Below are 23535 nucleotides of genomic sequence, written 5' to 3' on the forward strand. Positions count from 1 at the left end.
CTCTCTCTCCCTGTCAAAAATAAACATTAAAAAATTAAAAAAAAAAAAAGACAGACATTTAGACCAATGATATAGAAGAGAGAACCCAGAAATAAACTCTTGCACATATATTTAAAAGATTTTCTACAAAGATGCGAAGACCACTCAATGGGGAAAGGCCAAGTCCTTTCAACAAATGGCACTGGGAAAGTTGAGTATTCATGCCAAAAGAATGAAGTCGGACTCTTACCTTACCTTACTTACAACAAATACAAAAAATTTACTCAAAATGTATCAAAGACCTAATGTAAGACCTAAAACTATAAAACTCTTAGAAGAAAACATAGAGAAAATCTTCATGACACTGGATTTAGCTATACTTTCTTGAAATGTTTATGTGCACATATTATGTGCTCAGGCATGGTTTAAAGTTCTTAGGACACACCACTGAAAGCATGGGCAAAAAAATTGAAAGTGGATAAACTGGACTATACTAAATAAAATTAGTTTTATGCACCAACAAACAGTATCAAAAGAATGAAAAGGCAACACATGGAATGAGAGAAAATATTTGTAAATCATATGTTTCAGAAGGGGTTAATATCCAGAGTAAATAAATCCTACCACTCAACAACAAAAAAGCAAACAACTGATTGAGAAAATGGCAAAGTACTTGAATAGCCATTTCTCCAAAGAAGATAAACAAATGGCCAATAAGTATATGAATAGATGCTCAATATCATAATCATTAGGGAAGTACAAATTAAATCAATGAGATGCCACTTCATACCCATTTGAGTGGCTATTATCAAAAACCAGAAAGCATAAGTGTTGACAAGGATATAAAGAAATTAGAACTCTTGTCCACTGCTGGTGTGAATGTAAAATGGTATGGCTGACATGGAAAACAACTCAAGTATCTACTGATGGATAAATAGATAAACTAAATGTGGTACATATATATAAAAGAATATTATTCAGTCTTAAAAAGGGAAGAAATTCTGATACACGCTACAATATGGATGAATCTTGAGGATATAATGATACGTGAAATAAGCCAGTCACAAAATAACAGACACTGTATGATTCCATTTATGAGGTATGCAGAGGAGTCAAATTCATAAACACAGAAAGTAAATGGTGGTTGCCAGGGGCTAATGGGAGAGGCTAATGAAGAGTTCTTATTCAACAGATACAGAGTTTCAGTTCTGAAAGATGAACAAGTTCTGGAAATTGATGGCTGTAATACTTGCACCAATGAACTATATACTTAAAAATGGTTAAAATAGTAAATGTTTTGTATATCTTAACACAATGTTAAAAAACCCACTATCAGGACAAAATTGTTAAACAACCCCCACCACCCCCTATTCCCATCCTATATGTTCTGTAGGAAGAGTAATTGATTCATCCATTCATTCAGTCATATTATGTGCTCAGGTATGGTTTAAAGTTCTTAGGACACACCAGTGAATACAAAGATCCAAATTCCCTAGGACTTAAAATCTAGTGGCAGGAGGAGGAGAAAGATAGAGAAAAACAAAGTAACTTATTTAGTATGCTAGAAAGTAGTAAGCCATAATGAAAAAATAAAGAGTAGAGAATAGTAAGGGAGGAATGTTAGGCTAGGTGTGGAACTCATAAATGTTAAATAGGGCCAGAATATGCCCCATTGACAAGGGGACATTTTGGCAAAGATTTGTTAAGGTAATGTAGCAAATCAAGTGGATATATGGACAAAGATCATCCCAGAAATAGGGAACAGCTAAGGGCCTAAGAAACTGGCCTGTTGTTTCAGCAACAGCAAGAGAGCCAGTGTGGTTGGAGCAGAGTGAGCAAAGGGAATAATGGTAAGAGATACTGTTAGAAAGGTATAGGCCATTGTAAATCTTTTGCTGGATATAATCTGGAGGTAGAGGGGCGCCTGGGTGGCTCAGTCGGTTGAGCGTCCGACTTCAGCTCAGGTCACGATCTTGCGGTCCGTGAGTTCGAGCCCCGCGTCGGGCTCTGTGCTGACAGCTCAGAGCCTGGAGCCTGCTTCCAATTCTGTGTCTCCCTCTCTCTCTGCCCCTCCCCCGTTCATGCTCTGTCTCTCTCTGTCTCAAAAATAAATAAACGTTAAAAAAAAAATTAAAAAAAAAAAAATCTGGAGGTAGAGCCAGTAAGATCTCTGCCAAGATTCTTCTTGGCAGAAGAAGAACCAAGGATGATGCTAAGGTTTTAGGTCTTAGCAACATTAAAGATGAAATTACCATGAACTGAGATGGAGCAAGTTGCAAGAGAAGCAGGTTGGGAGAGGAAGACTAGGTGTTCAGTGGCAGACATATGTGTTAGCTATACCTATCAGATATTCAAATACAGGTATCAGTAGGTAGTTGGATATAGGAGTTTAGAGTTCAGGAAAAAACATGTGGCTAGAGATCTAAATGAGCATATATATGGTATGTGAAGCCAAGAAATCAGATAAGGTCCCCAAGGGAATACAGATAGAGAAGAAAGAGGTCCAGAGTCTAAGGCCTAGAGTAATAAAACATGAAGAAGTTGGAGAAGAGAGGAAGAATCAGCAAAGGAGACAGAAGGAATGACCCAAGAGGTCAATGGGAAACCAGAGACCTCATTTGAACGTGGGTCCATTCATTACTCTTCTTTAACCTTGTGAAACAGTTTCATCTCTCCATGTTTTGATTTTCCTTGTCTGCACAATAAACATAATACCAATTACCTCATGTAGTTGCTGTGAGATTTAAATGAGATCAGGTATTGGAAAACAGCTAGCCCATGTAGTACTGAGACTGTGCAAGAGCGCAATAAACGGTATGTTATTAAGATGATTAACAACAATGAATGGTAGTTCCCTCTCAGGCTATTATAGTCATTTATTCTAACACTTTACATAAAATTAGTTAGGAACTAGAAACAAAAGCAATAGACACCCACAGTAAGCCTGCAATCTACTACACCAGCCTTAACCTGATGGTTCTTCTATCTATAAATAAGCTTTATCAAAACACCTGGTTTTCCTTGAACATGCCCTGTAAGTCCTGCCTCCCTTCCGTGCTCATGTTGCTCTCTTTGCTTCATTTACTCTCTTACCATATATACTTAACTAAAATTCTAACCCATCCTTTCAAGGCATACCACAAAAGCCACCTTCTGCTTTGAAATCATTCATGATTTACCCTGATTGGAGGTGATCTCCCTTTCCTTTAAATTTTTACAGTTTTGATGAACTTCCATGGCACTTACCATTTCAATCAAGAGTTAATTACAGTTGACCCTTGAAGTGTGTTATATGCAGATTTTTCTCAATAAATGCAATATAGTACTGTCAACGTATTTTCTTTATGATTTTCTCAATAACACTTTCTTTTCTCTAGCTTACTTTATTGTAAGGATACATATAACATACAAAATATTTGTTAATTGACTGCTTATGTCATTGGTAAGGCTGCTAGTCAACAGTAGGCTATTAGTAAAGGTTTTGGGGAATCCAAAGTTATATGAGGATTTGCACCTGCATGGGAGGGAGGTCAATGTCCCCAACCCCATATCGTTCAAGGGTCACCTGTATAAATATATTAACCTTTCATTTTATTTTCTTAGGTCTTCCTTTCTAATCATACAATATCCTTAACAATATATTAATTCATCAGTTTAATAATGAGAGTCTAAAAAATGCACATGTATTTTTAAAAGATATTAATTTAACCACTGTTACTTCAATAAGCCTTTTAGAAATCTTATTTGCTGCTATTCTAAGCTTTGGCTTAAATCAATACCCAGCACTACATTAAATCTTGTTTTCTACATATCTGCCTATTATATTCCTTTTTGTTACTCGTGTTGGAAGTTAATTTCCAACCTGAAAACAACACACACTGCTAAATTTCATATTGTTATAATTTGTACAAGAAATCCAAATTGTGAAGGCATTTCTACTAATTTTTCTCTATGCTTATAATCCTCAACTTGTCACATCAGCAAATTTGTGTACTGAATAACTCACCCTATATTCATCTGGAAAAATAAGGAAATCTATTTTAGCATGGTAACTTGAGGAATTTACATGTTTGCGTCCACTTCCCTCTAATTTCCTGCTCTCCTACACAATAGATGGTCTGTTTTATTTTTTAATGAATAGTGAGAAAGAAGCAGTGTTACTTAGTTGCAGAAGCTTTTAGACAAACCGGACTTTGGTTTGAATCTTGGCTTCACCTGGTTCAAATCTAGTAAACTATACAATTTTGATCAAGTTACTTAAAGTTCTGGTCCTCAGTTTCCTGGTCTTCAAAATGGAAATATTACTTAAAAGGATAAATTGAAAATTAGATACCATAAATAAAGCATAAAGACTGGATGCTAGAATAACATTTAGCTTTTCTCTGTATTATTAAAAGAATCTATCCATTATTTGTAAAGCTATTACCATTACCTACTGGAAGCAACTAGTTTTTAAATTTAGGCCAAGATCCATTAGAGTCGTTACTGACTTAGAAAATGTCAAACAACACTGCCTTTTATAAAGCAAAAAAAATTTTTATTGGTTTTACTGGATAGAGTACATTTTCTAGCAAGATTTTTTTTTTCAATAAAGTATAGCTGACATACAATGTTACATTAGTTTCAGGTGTACCACACAGTGATTTGACAAATTTATACGTCATGCTATGCTCACCATGAGTGTAGTTACCATCTGTCACTGAACAACACTATTATAATAGCATTGACTATATTCCCCATGCTGTACCTTTTATTCCTATGACTTATTCATTCCATAACTGGAAGCCTGTATCTCCCAATCCCTTCCAGTAAGATCTTTAACATGAATAATAAATGAGATAAATGAATAAGAAAAGTAGAAAGTGATATGCCAACATTTGCCATTATTATTAGTAGATTACAATTGGCTCTATGCAGTAATTTAAAAAAAATTTTTCTTTAATGTTTATTCAGTTTTGAGAGACAGAGAGCAAGCAGGGGTGGGGCAGAGAGAGAGAGGGAGACACAGAATCCGAAGCAGGCTCCAGGCTCCGAGCTGTCAGCAGAGAGCCCGACGTGGGGCTCAAACTCACGAACTGTGAGATCATGACCCAAGCCGAAGTTGGACACCCAACTGACTGAGCCACCCAGGCGCCCCAACTATGCAGTAATTTTAAAGCCTTAAGTAAGTAAATAGGACAAATATATTTGGAAACAAATAAAAAAGAAGCTTAAAGAAAAGGTAAATATTTTTACTGTTCAAAGAAACTGATCAATTATTTCCTTACCTGAATCACTTGCTGCAACAACAACTGTTCCACCAGGAGCAAAAGGATCATTGTGCTTCAATGTTTCTACCTAAAAAAATTACACAAAATCATGACTATGAGAAGCAATGTTTCACAGCTGAAACCTCATTGCCACACCAAGCAAAATATTCTTCACAAACTCTAAATTAGTTAAGAAATACAAGGCATTAGGAATAAATGTTTCCCCTTATTGATTTGCAATCTAATTAAATTGGAATGATAAACATCATTTTCTAATCTTCTTTTATTGTATAATATAATATCCATTCAAAATGGTATATGAAACATGCATGTCTTGACAAACAAGTGTCAAATGAACACTTATGTAATCACCTTCTAAGAAACTGCCAACACCTCAGAAGTCTTATGTGCCCCTCTCCAATCACAATACCATCCTTCCTCGGTAGAGGTTATTATCATCCTGACTGGAGGCATTCATCTCTTTTCTTCATAGTTTTGCTACTGGTACAAATACACACTATTACAACTTTTCATTTTGAGGTAATTTTAGATTTCTAGAACAAGTGTAAAGATAATACAGAGAGTTCCCATATATCCTTCACTCAGCTTCCTCTAATATTAATATCACATGTAATCACAGTACATTATTAAAACTAAGGAATTAACACTGATACAAAACTATAAGCTATAGATTTTATTTAGATTTTTCCAGTTTTTCCACTAACGTCCTTCTATTTCAGGATGACATGTTGCATTTAGGGTGCATACTATTCTAACTCTTAAATATCTTAGTACTTAATATCAGTAAATACTAGATTTCTACTTTCTAATTGTTATCTAAAGATAATTCTAGCATTTGTCCCATCAGAGGAACGTACACACGTGCTCCAGAGGAAGGGGGAGAAGAAAGGAGGGAGAAACAGAGGAAGGGAAGGAAGGAGCACTCCTAAAAAGACCTTCTACTTTCAATAGCCAGGTAAGAATCTGGACCAAGTGACAAGGGTGAGTGGCTACAGAGTGAGGACTTTACCAGAAGCCAGAGATTTCTGCTATAGAACTGTTTTCCTAACTTATTTTAGTTTTTAATCATAATCAAACAAAGTATGTACTTAGGAAGAATTAACTGAACTTTCTCTTTCTGGCATCAGGCTCTTGTTAAGAAGCCAACAAAAGCCTTAGCAGACAGTTAGATGAAAGGGGCATGAAAAGGGTTTGGGAAAATTGATCTCTGACTCATGGCTATCCATGTCATCTGTATTACAGGCTCTATTTCCAATCATCAAGAAATTGGTTATTACAATTGAATGTCAAAGAATATTGGGGCGCCTGGGTGGCGCAGTCGGTTAAGCGTCCGACTTCAGCCAGGTCACGATCTCGCGGTCCATGAGTTCGAGCCCCGCGTCGGGCTCTGGGCTGATGGCTCAGAGCCTGGAGCCTGTTTCTGATTCTGTGTCTCCCTCTCTCTCTGCCCCTCCCCCGTTCATGCTCTGTCTCTCTCTGTCCCAAAAAAATAAATAAACGTTAAAAAAAAATTAAAAAAAAAAAAAAGAATATTGCAGAGCTCAATTGATACATTTCCAAATAAAACAAATGTATTTGAAAAGAGAAAAGTATTGCTAACCAGGACTTGTAGTAGTCTCTATAAAAGAGAACCCATTTAAACTACTATTAGAGGGGCGCCTGGGTGGCGCAGTCGGTTAAGCGTCCGACTTCAGCCAGGTCACGATCTCGCGGTCCGTGAGTTTGAGCCCCGCGTCGGGCTCTGGGCTGATGGCTCAGAGCCTGGAGCCTGTTTCCGATTCTGTGTCTCCCTCTCTCTCTGCCCCTCCCCCCGTTCATGCTCTGTCTCTCTCTGTCCCAAAAATAAATAAACGTTGAAAAAAAAAAATTTAAAAAAAAAATAAACTACTATTAGAAAGTGGTGTGTATATATATATATATATACACACACACACACACACACACACACACACACACACACACACACACACAATGGAGTATTACTCGGCAATCAAAAAGAATGAGATCTTGCCATTTGCAACTACATGGATGGAACTGGAGGGTATTATGCTAAGTGAAATAGTCAGAGATAAGACAAAAATAATATGACTTCACTCATATGAGGACTTTAAGAGACAAAACAGATGAACATAAGGGAATAATATAAAAAATATAATATAAAATAATATAAAAACAGGGAGGGGGACAAAACAGAAGAGACTCATAAATATGGAGAACAAACCAAGGGTTACGGGAGGGGTTGTGGGAGGGGGGATGGGCTAAATGGGTAAGGGGCACTAAGGAATCTACTCCTGAAACCATTGTTGCACTATATGCTAACTAATTCGGATGTAAATTTTAAAAAATAAAAAATAAAAAAAGAAAGAAGTAGTTAATATTAATGAAGCTTTTAGAACTAAAGATGACAGTACTTATTTTAACTGATGCCAATAATATTATTATAAAACTATCACACTAGCTTATATTCTGATTATATTTGCTGAATGAATAAAGAGCATTCAAAGGGGAGCCTGGGTTACTCAGTCGGTTCAAGTGTCCAACTCTTGATTTCAGCTCAGGTCATGATCTCATGGTGCATAGATCGAGCTCTGCATCGGGCTCTGTGCTGACCACACAGAACGGGCTTGGGATTCTCTCTCTCTCTCTCAAAATAAATAAACATTAAAAAAAAGAGCAATCAAAGAAAAATACTGAGCTGGTCTATATAGCCAGATAACTTTGCATGGTTCCTAATTTAATAGTCAAAATACCAGTGTGAGAAATAGTCACTGACGTAACCTAAGTCACCAACTATTATTGCTTCTTCTCTTTACTTTCAGGGAAGGAAATGATAACAGGCCTGATTTTTAACAAAAGCTTACAGATTTATTTGCCATCACAGAGAGAATTAGAAAAAGCAGGGCTACATGAGTGTTGGGTTTAATTTCTATTACTTCATCACACTGTGCCCCACATAAAAGACCATTAAGACAGAAAGAGGAACAGGAGGGACTGTGCAGCCCATGAAGGAATAAGAGGCCACTAAATGTTAGGTTCAGTGTGATAATTAGGCAATTTAGTACACAAAAGTAATTTCATAACTAAAATTCAGATGGCATGATTTTATAGAATGTTCCAAAATTATCATTGAAATTCTCTCTCTTAAGCATCACTCATCTACCCCTCCACTCTGACTGTATCATTTAGTACCTACACAATGCTACCATACGCTAGCTAGGACAGCAAGGAATGGCAACTGTTTGGTTTGTGTTGCCTTTTTAAATTCCATCCCTCTGTGGGGCGCCTGGGTGGCTCAGTCAGTTAAGCGTCTGACTTCAGCTCAGGTCATGATCTCGCGGTCCGTAAGTTCGAGCCCCGCGTCGGGCTCTGTGCTGACAACTCGGAGCCTGGAGCCTGTTTCCGATTCTGTGTCTCCCTCTCTCTCTGCCCCTCCCCTGTTCACGCTCTGTCTCTCTCTGTTTCAAAAATAAACAAACGTTAAAAAAAAATAAATAAATAAAAATAAATAAATTCCGTCCCTCTGAGAACGGAGACTAGCCTTGAGGGAATAGAAAAGACTTTTGGGGACAGACTCAGACCTGGAAACATAATAGAGGCCTATTTGAAAAAGAAGGAAGATCACAAAACACAAGGGCACTGTAGCTGGGAAGAATAAAGTTTAAATCTTAGACTACAGTGGTGAAGACCTTAGATTTTGGTCAGATAGACCAAGGTCTGAATTCAGTCCTATCACTTACTAACTTACTATCACTTAACCTCTTTAAGCCTCACTTACTTTATCTGGAAATGAGTCTGCTGGTGCCTGGGTGGCTCAGTTGGTTGCACCCGACTTCAGCTCAGGTCATGATCTCACAGTTCATGAGTGTAAGCCCCACATCGGGCTCTGTGCTGACAGCTCAGAGCTTGGAGCCTGCTTCAGATTCTGTGTTTCCCTCTCTCTCTGCCCCTCCCCTGCTCGTGCTCTGTCTCTCTCCCTCTCAAAAATAAACATTAAAAAAATTTTTTTTTAATTAAAAAAAAAAAATGAGTCTGGTAACCTGAGCTTCATGTGATTATTGTGAAGCTGAAATGAAATAACACAGGAAAAGAGCTTAGCACCACACCTGGCACAGGGAAGAGATGAGACAAACAGAGCTATTAGTATATTGCCAGTTTGGTTTTTTGTTTTGTTTTTAATGGAGAAATCAAGAGCAGTCAGCAAGGGCAATGTCAGTTTCAAAAACTGGGGAGGAAGGAGAACAAGTAAATAGAACAAATAGTGGAAAAATTTTACCAGGCAGGAGGAACAGGAGAAACTTGTTTTATTTTTAAGTTAGGAAGAGCTGCTTTGGCTTTCTTGTTCTTTAATGATAAGAGTGGAGAATAAGAGGGGCACCTGGGTGGCCCAGTTGGTTAAGCATCTGACTCTTGATCTTGGCTCAGGTCATGATCTCACAGTTCATGAGTTCAAGCCCCACATCGGGCTCTGTACTGATTGATGGTGCAGAGCCTACTTGGGATTCTGTCTCTTCCTCTCTCTGCCCCTCCCCTGCTTGTGCTCTGTCTCTCAAAATAAAATAAACTTAAAAAAATAAAAAAAGAGTGAATAAGAGACTAGAATACGGTAGGAGGAAAAAAATTCAGGTTGCAGCCAATTTTAGAAGAATTTGGCAAATGGGTCCACATTGCAAACTAAGTGTTATAGGAAAACAGAGTATCCAGTAGCCTGTGGAAACCACAAATATTCAGTTACAGAGGCACTTGCTCAGTTTTACATCAATGGAAAATACCAGTTATTGGCCAAATAGCTCTTTACTCAGTACAGAAAGAAAACAATTAAAGAATATCAAAATCTATTACTTTAAAAGAATCAATTACTCTTTTAAGGGAGTATTCTTAATCTAAGAGAATTAAAGAGACACAATTTTTTTTTTCAAATGCCTGTCAATCAACTGTTCCTTTTTGGGTCTGTTTTACTTTTGGATAAGAAATATCTTCCTTAAAAAAAATAAGCCTCCAAATAAAAACTAAAAATAAAAACAAAAAAAAAATCCAAAACCATTCATAATTATTGAATCTGGGTGATGGATACATGGAGGCTTATTAAAATATTTCATTATATTACTCTATCTTGGGTATGTTTAAATAACCATAATATAAAGATTTTGTTTTTAAAGGCTCCAGATGATAAAGCACTTAGCTGTATGACCTTGGTTACTTCTGAGTTCCAGTGTCCTTATTGTTAAAATAAGGCTACCAACACCTACTTTGCAAGGCTGATGATTAGAAAAAATGAATGTATAGCACACAGAAGAACTGGGATCACAGGATGTGGTTATTAAATAGGGACTGTTACTTGTATATATATTCTCAAGAGAGTCTGACTTTAGTGGGAATTTGTATTTCTTTACAAGATTAATGTGTTATAAAACATATATAAAATATGTCTATAAAGTAATATCAATAATTTTAGTTTTCTAAAAGATCAGTGCTGCTGTTTTTAGGTTGATTTTCATTATTTCAATAATGCATACCACACATTTCTGAAAAGCTTTATTGAAGACTGGTTTATGGCTTTCCAATCATTTATTTTAAATATCCCTAATGGGATATTTAAATGGGGATATCTGAGCCTTATGAAGGATGGACTTGATTTTTCAATGAAATAAGTTACTCCAGACAATTCCACTGTGTGATAAAACTGTGAAATGCCAGTCTGAACCCAAAACTAGATGGATTGGATGAGACTGATTTTTTACATAGCCCATCAGGAGTAATCTAAAAGAGGATCCTTTCATCACTGTGTATTTCAAAAACTCACTTAGGGCACTTGTTATCCATTTAACAATTTTTAACCCACCCACTTACCGAAGTATTACTGCCATTGTTGGCTGCGCTGAAAGGGTCGGTACTTGAAGTGGCAAAAGGATCAGTAGAGGACTGCTTGAAGAAACAGTCAGATGCAAATGGATCTGAACCTTTGAAAGGATCACCTCCAAATGGATCTAAGAAAACACAGCACATACATGAAAGACTAAAAACTACTACACTAAATTTCCTGTCACTTGAAGGTATGATAATTGACTTAATAAAAAGATATTTTTAACTTCTGCAGAATCTAAAATAGGTAGTTTGGATTCCAATTATTGATTATAAAAAAAATATAGACAGTTGCACCTAGTTAAATAGCTTGAATTAATATTCTTTTTCCTATTTGTTCATCATTCACCCAAAGCAAATCAACAATGCCAACACTTACTACACAAAGGTTACCTGTATGCTAGGTTTAAGTAATTCCTCTAAGCAGGTGATTCTAATTTTAGGGGAGTGGGAATCACAAATTCCTTTGTGATTTGGTTAAAAAATACAGTCTTTCGGGGCGCCTGGGTGGCGCAGTCGGTTAAGCGTCCGACTTCAGCCAGGTCACGATCTCGCGGTCCGTGAGTTCGAGCCCCGCGTCAGGCTCTGGGCTGATGGCTCGGAGCCTGGGAGCCTGGAGCCTGTTTCTGATTCTGTGTCTCCCTCTCTCTCTGCCCCTCCCCCGTTCATGCTCTGTCTCTCTCTGTCCCAAAAATAAATAAAAAACGTTGAAAAAAAAATTAAAAAAAAAAATACAGTCTTTCAACTAATAAACTTATTTGGAACAGGTTTGGGAAGCATAACCAAATGGTACACAAGATTTGCTTTAATTCTAATGTAAAATCCCAGGGAAAGAATATATTATAAAGCCTGATATTTAGTAATTCTTTAAGATGTTTTCTTTCCCCCCATTCATACACTGTAATCTTAGGAAAACAAAATGTTCTAAATCCTGTAGTAGCACAGATCACTATACTCATCTAATCCTTGGTGAACAAGGAAAAATCAGTCTAAGTATTATTAAAAGCATCAAAATATAAACATTAATGTTATTTTTTAAAAAGTAATGCTGGGGCGCCTGGGTGGCGCAGTCGGTTAAGCGTCCGACTTCAGCCAGGTCACGATCTCGCGGTCCGTGAGTTTGAGCCCCGCGTCAGGCTCTGGGCTGATGGCTCAGAGCCTGGAGCCTGTTTCCGATTCTGTGTCTCCCTCTCTCTCTGCCCCTCCCCCGTTCATGCTCTGTCTCTCTCTGTCCCCAAAAAATAAATAAACGTTGAAAAAAAAATTATAAAAAAAAATTAAAAAAAAGTAATGCTAACAGTTCATTAAGCAAATTCACAAGCATCTACCACTTTCTTTCTAAAAATGCCAGGCACCTACAATATCTTAGTGGGGCCTTATAACCGTTTAAAAATTGAATAAAAAAGAAGCCCACTTACTATAACTACCTAACTTTGATCTCTCATTTCTAAATACAACATAAGTTTATAATCAAGTAGAATCAAATTACAGCTAAGTTGGACCTCAATAATACACTCACCAATTTTCCCAAAAGGATCATCCTTAAAAGGATCACCTGTGATAAAATAAATAAGTAGGAATCACAATAACAATATTTACTGTGTGACATCATTACTTAAAAGTAACTTTAAACAAAAGCAAATTTTGTTAAAGCAAAGTCTGTTTCATTAACCCCACCTCAAAGTAGATAAAACACTAAATGCCATTCACCTTTAGGAAACACTCAAAATAATAAAGAGTAAAGGCAGAACATTAACATACCTCATAAAAGAGGCTAATTTTAACTGGAGTCAATTATACTTAACTCTTGATCACAAGTTGAAGTTACAGACAGAAGGGAAAAGACAGGCACAACAGCAATAATTTTACTAACAAAATTCTCTACTCTTCACAAGAGTACTGGATGGGTATTATCATCACCAGTTCAGAAACAAAGACACTAAGCTTCACTGAAGTAAAAAATAATTCTTCTAGAACTAAAGAGTCCAGAAACAAACCCTTACATTTATGGTCATTTGTTATTTGACAAGAGTGCCAAGAAAATTCCACGGAGAAAACAGTCTTTTCAACAAATGATGCTGGGACAACTGGACAGCCACATGCAAAAGAATAAAGTTGGACCCCTATCTCATACCATACACCAAAATTAACTAAAAATAGATCAAAGACTGAATGTAACAGCTAAAACTATAAAACTCTTAGAAGAAAACTTAAGAGTAAATCTTAATGACTTTGGATCTTAGATATGACATCAAAAGCACAAGTGATGAAAGAAAATACAGATAAGTAGGACTTAATCAAAATTAAGACAATGCAAAATACAAGAAAGTATTTGCAAATTATATATCTGATAAGGGACTTGTATTCAGAATATGTGAAGAACACTTAGAAGTCAACAATAAAAAGAGAAACAATAAAAAATGGGCAAATTATTTGAATAAAATTTCTCCAAAGAAGGTAGACAAATGGCCCATAAGGACATAGAAATATGCTCCACAAAAGATACTTGTAAATGACATATCTGATGAAGGGTTGTATCCACAATCTATAAAGAACTTATAAAATTCAACACCCCCCAAAAATAATCCAATTAAAGAGTGGGAAGAACACATGAATAGACATTTTTCCAAAGAAGACATACACCTGGCTAAGAGACACATGGAAGATGCTCAACATCACTCATGATCAGGGAAATATAAATCAAAACTACAAGGCGTTATCTCCTCACACCTGTCAGAATGGCTACAAGTAAAAACACAAGAAACAGGTGTTGGCGAGGATGTGGAGAAAGGGGAAGCCTCTTGCACTGATGGTGGGAATGCAAACTGATGAAGCCACTCTGGAAAGCAGTATGGAGGTTCCTCAAAAAATTAAAAAAAAAAAGAACTTTACTCAAAGAATACAAAAATAGTAATTCAAATGGGTACATGTACCCCGATGTTTACAGCAGCAATATCTACAATAGCCAAACTAGGGAAACAGCCCAAATGTCCATCGACTGATGGATGTGTAAAGGTGTGGTATGTATGTATATGTATCATGGATATTATTCAGCCATCAAAAAGAATGAAATCTTGCCATTTGCAACAATGTGGATGGAACAAGAGAGTGCAAAATAAGTCAAAGAAAGACCAACACCATATGATTTCACTCATATGTGGAATTTAAGAAACAAAACAAACTATTATAGGGGAAAACAATGAGAGGCCAACCAAGAAAAAGACTCTTAACTATAGAGGACAAACTGATGGTTACCAGAGGGGAGGTAGTTAGGGGGATAGGTTAAATAGGTGATGGGGACTAAGGAGGGTACTTGTGATGAGCACCAGGTGTTGTACATAAGTGATGAATCACTAAATTCTACACCTGAAACTAATATTACACTGTATATTAACTAATTGGATTTGAAATAAAAACTTAGGGGGCCTGGGTGGCTCAGTCGGTTGGGCGTCCAACTTGATTTTGGCTCAGGCCATGATCTCATGGTTTGTGGGATTGGACCCCATGTTGGGCTCTGCACTTACAGTGGGGAGCCTGCTTGGGATCCTTTCTCCCCCTCTCTGTCCCTCCTTGCCCCTCTTTCTCTAAATAAATAAATAAACTTAAAAAGTAATAATAAATAAAAATAAAACTGTTGTAAACTGACCTATCAGTTTCACAAACTGATTTGGAAATAAATTGCAAAAAGAGCTTTGACACAGTGGTATATAACACAGTTTACATTAATATAAGGTATTTTAAATTATTAAACTTATATTTATTTCTTCAATAACACATTAGGCACCTTAAGAGCAGGGATCAGGCTTCTAATTGCTATAGATTCCACTGTTTTAAAAGCACGGTGTGGGCACTTTAGTAGTAAAAATTGCTGGTTGACTTAAGAGTACCTAATCTCTTCTCCTGGTCCATAATATCTCTTTCTTTTGATTCTTATTCTGAAGAAGAAAAATGCTCTTAATCAGAGGCTCGTAAGACATAATCAGTGGCTTAGTCCCACAAGTTAGTTGCCTGAAGAGGACAAATACAGCAAGTACAAACATATCACATCTCTACTCCTCTCTATTTTTGTTGTAATAAGTAGGCTCTCAAAACTAATTCTTATATAATTTATATATGAAATTCTTATACAGTTTATATATTAAAAAGCCTTTTTTTCTGGTAAACCCATAATATAAAAATAAGAGTACTTACTGCCAATAAAAGGATCAGACTGGAAAAAATCCAAGTTTGTATCTGCAACTGGATCAGGCAGTGAACTTGATTCTACATTAAATGGATCTCCCTAAAAATAATTTTAAATTAAAAAATATTGTTTTAGGAACCAGTTTTAAGATGTAACATTTTAAAATATAATAACATGCTATGAAAAATCAATGAAAGGTAATATAACAAATATTTCTATAGTCATAAAGTTCACTTAACACATTTTTCTTTCCTTAGCCTAAAACAGTATATAACCCATCCAGAAAAACCAGTAAAAGAACACTTACATATAAAATTATTTTTTACCTCTTTTGACTGTCTGTCACTATTAAATTCAGAACAAACTTTCTCACTAACAGCTGTAGTCACCGCTTCGTTGTCATCAGTCACACCAGAAGGCAGTATTTCAGGACTACTTCTTGCCTACAAAATATTAATGTTACATGGACTAACAATGTATTTTCTATTTGTCATAGGAAACTAACAAGGGATAACCAAAATATACTAAAAAATACAAAAGACAAGCAGAACATATTCATTAAATGAGTTCTCTTAAAAGCTTTCTTAGGAATATGGTATCATCAAGTATCGAAGTCAATCAGGCCAGAAAACTTCAGGTCATCCTTAACTACTTCCCTTCGGTCATCCCCCAGCTAGCTTCCAAGTCTTGCTGAGTCAACCCCCTACCTTCTTCTCAAATCCATTCCTTTCCATCCTCACTGTCACTATCATCCATTTATAGTATCATCATTCTGGTCTCCAGCTCACTGTAAAAACCTTCCAAATGACTTCCTGCTTCCAATATGTGCCCTTCCAATCAATCCTTCTTATAGTAGCCAAAATAATAGATCTAAAATGTGAGTCTGATCATGACCCTTCTGGTTAAACTTTCTTCAGTGGTTTCCCATTGCTTTCTGGATTTTGACCAGTAGGTAAAAGGGCTTAAGAAGTGGCAGAAATCTCCAATTCATATCACCCTATGTTTTTGAAGGATAACCGAGTAATCTGCCTTTTGTACTTAAAAGAATATTATATAATGAATCCAAGATTGCAATGCCTAAATAAAAATCAGTTTGTTAATTTTATATCTTTTATATTTCTCAAGCTTGTATTCTTCTCATCATCATTCCTCCAATTACTGCTTAAGTTTAGGCTAAAACAGTATCACACAGACCATTCCGATAGTTTCTTAACAAATCTATGTGTCCAGTCCCACTCCTGAATCCATTTTCTACATTTTCTAAAAGGTAAATACAATCATGTCACTTCTTGCTTATAATTCTTCAGTGGCTACCCAGTGCAATAAAATAAATCACCCAATGCTTCAAGATGAATCCAAATTTCTTACTCTCTAGCCCTTTGTAACCTAAAAGTGGTCATTTTTATCCAGGTACACATCATAATCACTTGTGGAATTTTTTTTGTAAAAATATATGTACCTGGCACCATTCCAGAAACTCTAGTTCAGCAAGTTTGGAATGGGGTGCAGACATCTCCATTTTAAGAAAGAGGTAATGCAGGTAGCCACTATAAGAAAGCCTCATCTCCTATCAATACTCTCCCCACCATCACAAGATGGCCTTCAAGAACTTGTGACCCCATGAGGCATGTTTTCTCCCATCTCATACCTATGCAAATGCTGTTTTCTCTGCCATGAACATAGCACCTTCTTCCTTACTTAACCCTTCTTACTCTGAAGCTCACCTGTATACCTTTCTCTACAAAATCTTGAGCCCCCTCCAAGCTGTCCTTCCTAAATATCCTGTGCTTCCTTTATCACAGCCCTTTAACACAGTGTAACACTACTAAACTGTATGCTACTTAAAGGCAGGGCTAAAGTCTTTTGTGTCTGCAGCTCTCACACATAATACAGCAGCACTGCTGCACATAGCTGGTGCTCTCTAAACAGCTGGTAAATAAATGTCCTCAACATTATGAAATAAAGAATTACTTTCAGCATCGGGTGAGAGTACTTAAAAAATGTTTTATACAGTTGCTATCTATAGAACTGTTTTGAAAACACACTTTATAATTAATTGATTGAAATTATATTTTACACTAATTAAAACTGTTAGAACTGTTGAATCAATACCTACTGTCTGCCTCTTAGAGGGAAAAAAAAAATTCAACTGTCTTTAGATGAGGCAAGGCCACATATTTATATTAAGTATGATGTGAACAAAAACTTTTCTTCTTCTGAAGTTGATTATGGAGGTTATGTAACTATTAGACTCACTGGAGATTCCTGGTGTATGGGCTCAGACTCCAGGTTGCCTTGGCCTTCAGCATGCTCATTAAGGTTAGCTGTTTCACTGCTGCTGGTGCTGAGGCTGCAATAATCTGTAGCACCATTTACAAGAATGCTGTGTGGGCTACTGCACCAATTTAACTGATTATTATGGTTTTCCAGCTCTTTCATCTCCATCAGTTTCATCTGCATCTGTCAACACAAAGTAGAAATACAAAACAGAATTTATTACTAGAAAGACTCACAACAGAGAAATAGCTATACCCTTAGACTGAGTCAAAGATAAATTTGCTTCCATTAAGGAGAATCCTCTGGGGATGCAGTATGACTTAGAGAGATTTCAGTAATCCATCCTAGAGAGTTCTCCTGAAATTCCAGTATATATGGATTTGCTTTTGTGCATCTTTTGAAAGTTTCAAGAATTTTGATTCAAATATCTGCATTTTGGTGTCCTTTAGGTATAATTGGGGAAAATGTCAGGGTATTGGGAAAAAGATAGCAAAGTAAGAGAGCAAGAGAAGATTTTGTGATGAAGCTTGGGAGAAATAAAGGAAGTTGAGGGAGAGCACACAAGGGTTTGGAGCCATCTACACTCCTATTGGGAAGGAAAGGAGTGAAGACGAAGGTAAAATGAACTACTGTCCTATGCTCTGGAATTATTTATTAATGGGCTAGAGTCCTAGGAATGGTCTCTAAATCTAAGCTATTCTAAACATGTTAAATAAAGGACAAAGTATTTTGGATTTCAGTATCCAAGTGACTTTATATTTCTGGGACAATAGGGGGACACAGAGGCAGAATTCAATAAGCTGTAATATTCAGTATTGAAAGAAAAAGATTGGAACCAGAAGCAGGAAAAAAATGCTTATTGATACCAACAACTATAATAAAGAAAAATAAATTAACAAACATCTCAAAGAAACTGAAGAGAGGTCAGAATCAAAATATGTTTCTAGTTGGGGTGCCTGGATGGTTCAGACAGTTGTGTGTCCAACTTTGGCTTAGGTCATGCTCTCATGGTTTGTGAGTTCAAGCCCCGCATTGGGCTCTGTGCTGACAGCTTGGAGCCTGGAGCCTGCTTCAGATTCTGTGTCTCCCTCTCTCTCTGCCCCTCCCCACTCATGCTCTGTATCTCTCTCCTTCAGATATAAATAAACATTAAAAACATTAAAAAAATATGTTTCTAGTGAAAAGAAGTAATGAATGGAATTTTACTGAATAGTGCCCATTTTTCATAAAATATATTTTTTACGCTACATTGGAATTCCCTTTATTTATTAGCATGTTGTGTGGTTTTGTTTTGTTTTAGGAATCATAAAAATTACCTATTAGCATTTCATAAATCAAGTCTCAATTCCCCTAACCTTATTTTCTGCATAAGGTTTTTAAGTTGCTCATTTTGGTATCTGTAATTTACCAAAGGTCTTTTCAGGGTCATCAGCTGAGAAAGGAACACTATTTTGGACTGGGAGACAGATGTCAATCAAGTTCTATCACCTTCAACTCTCTTAGTCAAAGTTTAGTCTCCAAACTTCCATTTCTTAACCCATAAAGTAAGAACTATCTCCACAGATGATTAAGTGAAGCAGAAATTTTTGAAAAAACTCTGTAAAATGTAAAGGTCTGTGTAAACAGTGGACATTGAGTATAAAGTGCCTAGCACACTGCATTTCTCACTATTATACCAATTAAATTTTCCTATTTCTTTTCCACTAATTCATTCCATATTTAAAAAGTTAAAGACCTTGATCTCTTTTTGGGCAGGGACCACAACTTTTGCCATCAACTTTGTATGTCCAACATCTAGCACAATGATGTACACCGTAAGTGCTTTTATGTTCACTGAATGGACACAAGTATTGTGTTTATAAATTTAAACAGTGGGTTATCAGTAAGCATATGTATCTACCAAACTGTACTGTATTGAGAATTTAAACTAACAATCCAAAATACTACACATTTGTAACACATAGCATATGCCTTGTATATTCCTAGTGCTATTGAGTTGTGGCTTATAAATATTTTTTTACTTTAATCCATAGAAAGAAATAGATTTTACACCCTAACCCAGTAAATATACATGTATTTATTTGAATATGCATGTACATAAACACATATATATAGATACACTGATCCACATAAATAATTTACACACATGCACACACACATACATACACATACAATTGTGAAAAAATTTCATGATAGTACTTATCCTTATGCCATGTAATGCACCCTGATGTTTCCTATTCTGTCTTATTTCATTTTTATTTGTATTCATTTTTTCAAATACAAAGTATGTCTTTATTTTTTCTAAACAAAAACAACCGGTATAAGTATATATATGAATGCACAGGCACACAAAGACAGGTGCATCCATGTGCAGACAGAATTCTAAAACGATACCATACTGCAAACATTGTTTTTCTCCAGGAGATAGAATTATCAGACTTCTCACTTTCTATTTTTACAAATGTACATAGTGTAGTGCTCCATTATTAACAACAGTTAATTTGATCTTTTATACATTAAATACTTGCAATGTATATGAGGAGAACAAATGTGCATGTATAAAACAATTTGATGCTATTTGGATAAAACAATTTTATGTTTATGGGTAAGGTAGTGTTTCTCACTGAGTTGGGCACAATCACTGACTATACAGGCCAGGGAGATATTTTCTGTGGGGACCAGAGGCACAGCTCTCCCCTTGTCCATCTGCTTCAGAGCTGCCCAATATCTCCTCTATATTTTCCCATTTCTGACTTTTTTCTTGTTCCTGACTGAACCTCCTAAAGCTCACAAAATTATTTTAACACATCAGACTGCAAGCATTTGAGGAGCGATAAGATGACATTTATTCGCTTCCAGTTATCAGTGGATGTCAAGTTGGGTCGGCTTCATGGAGTCTGAAATAATGAACACCTCAGTGATTAGCAGCACCAAAGACTCAAAAGCTTTGAATGCTTCAGGACACTCTTGCTTTATTTCATTTTTTAAAAGAATTTTATCATGACCATTAAATAAATTTCAATACCCACTACACCTTTACAGTCTAAAATTTAAAACCTTGGGGTACTTAACTAGCTCAGTTGGAAAAGCATGTGACTCTTGATCTCAGGGTTGTGAGTTCGAGCCCCATGTTGGGTGTAGAAGTGACTTAAATAAAAAACTTAAAAATAAATGAATGAATGAATAAATAAAAAAAATTTCAAACCTTAAATACCTATCATATAGATGAAGCAGTATGTGGAAATACTTGCCAATCAAAGAGTTCTATGTAGGACATTTATTCCTTATAATTACTTCTGAGACAATAAAATCTTGAACAAAACTAGGCTTTCCCATGTCTCGCTCTCTCACGCAACTCTCTTCTTCCTTAGTCTCTGCATAAACTTAGAGGATATAGAGAAAAAAAATCACACAACTAACACAAGCTCTATCAGAATGCCAGAAACACATGGATTAAAATAGTATATATCATGTAAGTAATATACATAGACTTAAAGCCAGAGGTTCTTTGCTTTTTCTTACCATAAATACAAGGTAAGAAGATGAAAATTCAGCAAATCAGAACATTTTTCTTCAATTATTCCTTTTACCAGAAAAGCTGTCTGGCTTTAGAGGGCAATTAAAACCTCAGGAAAATTTACAACTGGATTTTCATTTTTATAGACCCATGGGAAAATACTGCCCTTCGTGGGAAAGACACAAGTCACTCAGTCAAATGTAAGAAATTGCTATGTTTGTTCTTTCCTTTTTTATTTATTTTTAAATTACTTTTATTTTTTAAGTAAACTCTACACCCAACATGGGGCTTGAACTTATGACCCCAAGATCAAGAGTCCCATGCTCTACTGACTGCGCCAGACAGGTGCCCTGGTATGTTTGTTTTTAAGGTTTGGAGATCAGATGCAAGGATATAATTCCTTCCATAGATCCCAAATATCTTCTGGTACACTTGGTAGAATATTTTGCTGAGATTATTTTCCTTGCTCATAAATACTGTTTTTATTTTCTCGGTAATAATTTATAATATCCAGAGTCCTTTCTACTTTTCTCATTTATGTTCCTTCCTTTGAAAAAAGTCTCCTTTCAAAAACCTCAAAGAAAATGAAAAGACAAGCAAGATATGGGGAGAAATTATTTGCCAATCAAATATCTGATAAAGAACCTATATCCAAAATATATTTTTTTAAATGCTTGTAATTTCATAATAGACAATCCAATTTTTTAAAATGGTCAAAAGACTTACACAGACATTTCATCCAAGAGGATTTACGAATGGCTAATAAGCACATGAAAAGATGCTTAACATCACTAGTCATTAGAAAAATGCAAATTAGAAACTATGGGACACCACTTCACACACACTAGAACAATTATAATCAGTTAGGTAGGCAATAAAGTGTTGTTAACATTGTGGAGAAACTGGAACCCTCATATATTGCTAGTGGGAATGTGAAATGGTACAGTGACTTTGGAAAACAGTTTGGCAATTTAAAGTTTAAAAAAAATTTTTTTAATGTTTATTTGTTTTTGAGAGAGACAGAGCCCAAGTGGGGAGGGACAGAGAGAGAAGGAGTCACAGAATCTGAAGCAGGCTCCAGGCTCTGAGCCATCAGCACAGAGCCCAATGTGGGGCTCGAACTTATGATCTGCGAGATCATGCCCTGAGCCAAAGTCGGACACTTAACCAACTGAGCCACCCAGGTGCTCCTAAAGTTAAAAAAAAAAAAAAAAAGAAAAAAATTAAAAAAAAAAATTTAAACAGAACTTCACAATATAACCAACTATTCCATATCCAAGAGAAAGGAAAACACATGTCCATATGAAGAATTGTATGCAAATGTTCATAGCAGCATTATTCATAATAGCCAAAAAGCAGAAAGAATCCAAATGCCCATTAATCAGTGAATAGATAAACAAAATACTTTATAAATACACAATGAAATAAATGTTGATACATGCTACAACACAGATGAGCCTCAAAAACATTATGCGTGTGAAGGAAACCACATGAAAAAGGCTGCACAGTGTTTGATTTCATCTACATGAAGTGCTCAAAAAGGCAAATCTATAGAAATAGAAAGCAGATTAGTAATTACTTAGGGGTAGAAGTGGGGACTCACACAGATGGGCACAAGGGATCTTTTAGGAGTGATAGAGATGTTCTAAAACTGGATTGTGATGTTTGAACAATTCTAAATTTACTGAAAATCACTGAATTATATGTACCCTTAAAAGCTGTGAATTTTATGGTATGTAAATTATACCTCAAAAAACCAATTTTAAAAAAAAACTCAAAGAAGAAAATTATTTTAAAGAATATTCATTCAGTTGGTAGCAGTCTCACTAGGATAGCATTCTTTTGGGTTACTTGTATATTGAGTACCTATACTGGGATAAGAACTACGCTAAATGATGAGAGAAAAAAATGTGTAAGTTTCTAGACCAAAAAGCTCAGTCTGCTTGGGGAGACAGACACAGAAACAAATATTTAGGGGAAAATGTTACGAATGCCGTAACAGAAGTAGAGTCCAATAAAGGCAGGGTTCAGAAAATGCTATAAAGAAATAAGAAGTAAGCTATGTCTTGCAAGATGAGTGAGTAGGTATTCACCTACAAGAGAGGGGAAGGAAATATATTAAGGGTAGGGCTTCATTATACATAATAATTAACTGAGAACACTGGACTACATGTTAGAAGATCTGGATTCTAGGCTGTGGCTCCTTTTTAAAGGCTATGTAACCATAGGTGAGTTGCTTAATGTTCCTTGGCTTTAGTTGGTTCAAATTCAAAATGAAAGGAATGAGCTACATGATCTCTCTGCTCCTAACTAACCATCTTACTACCGTTCTACAACATATTATTTTCCACATAGGGAAGCCCAGAAAAAAACAAAGCAAAAGGTCTATACTCTGGACTCACACAACATGGCACGTTTATCTATACAAGGAACAATTTTCTAATAAAAAA

The 23535-nt window shown here is 35.9% G+C and overlaps 1 protein-coding gene across 2 annotated transcripts in view; it reads right to left on the bottom strand.

Annotated features, from left to right (window-relative positions):
* The window catches only part of EPS15 (epidermal growth factor receptor pathway substrate 15), a 154967-nt gene that overhangs the window by 22236 nt on the left and 109196 nt on the right, over positions 1-23535 (bottom strand). For both annotated transcript variants that reach the window (XM_040470197.1, XM_040470196.1), the window contains exons 16-21: positions 17548-17751; positions 15618-15734; positions 15300-15390; positions 12628-12663; positions 11097-11233; positions 5247-5316 (exon numbers count right to left, since the gene is read on the bottom strand). In XM_040470197.1, the coding sequence (XP_040326131.1) occupies positions 5247-5316; positions 11097-11233; positions 12628-12663; positions 15300-15390; positions 15618-15734; positions 17548-17751 (655 nt within the window). The remainder of the gene's footprint in view (positions 1-5246; positions 5317-11096; positions 11234-12627; positions 12664-15299; positions 15391-15617; positions 15735-17547; positions 17752-23535) is intronic.

Source organism: Herpailurus yagouaroundi, unplaced genomic scaffold, assembly GCF_014898765.1.
Source record: "Herpailurus yagouaroundi ecotype Mexico unplaced genomic scaffold, PumYag 77, whole genome shotgun sequence".
Taxonomy (NCBI): Eukaryota; Metazoa; Chordata; class Mammalia; order Carnivora; family Felidae; genus Herpailurus; species Herpailurus yagouaroundi.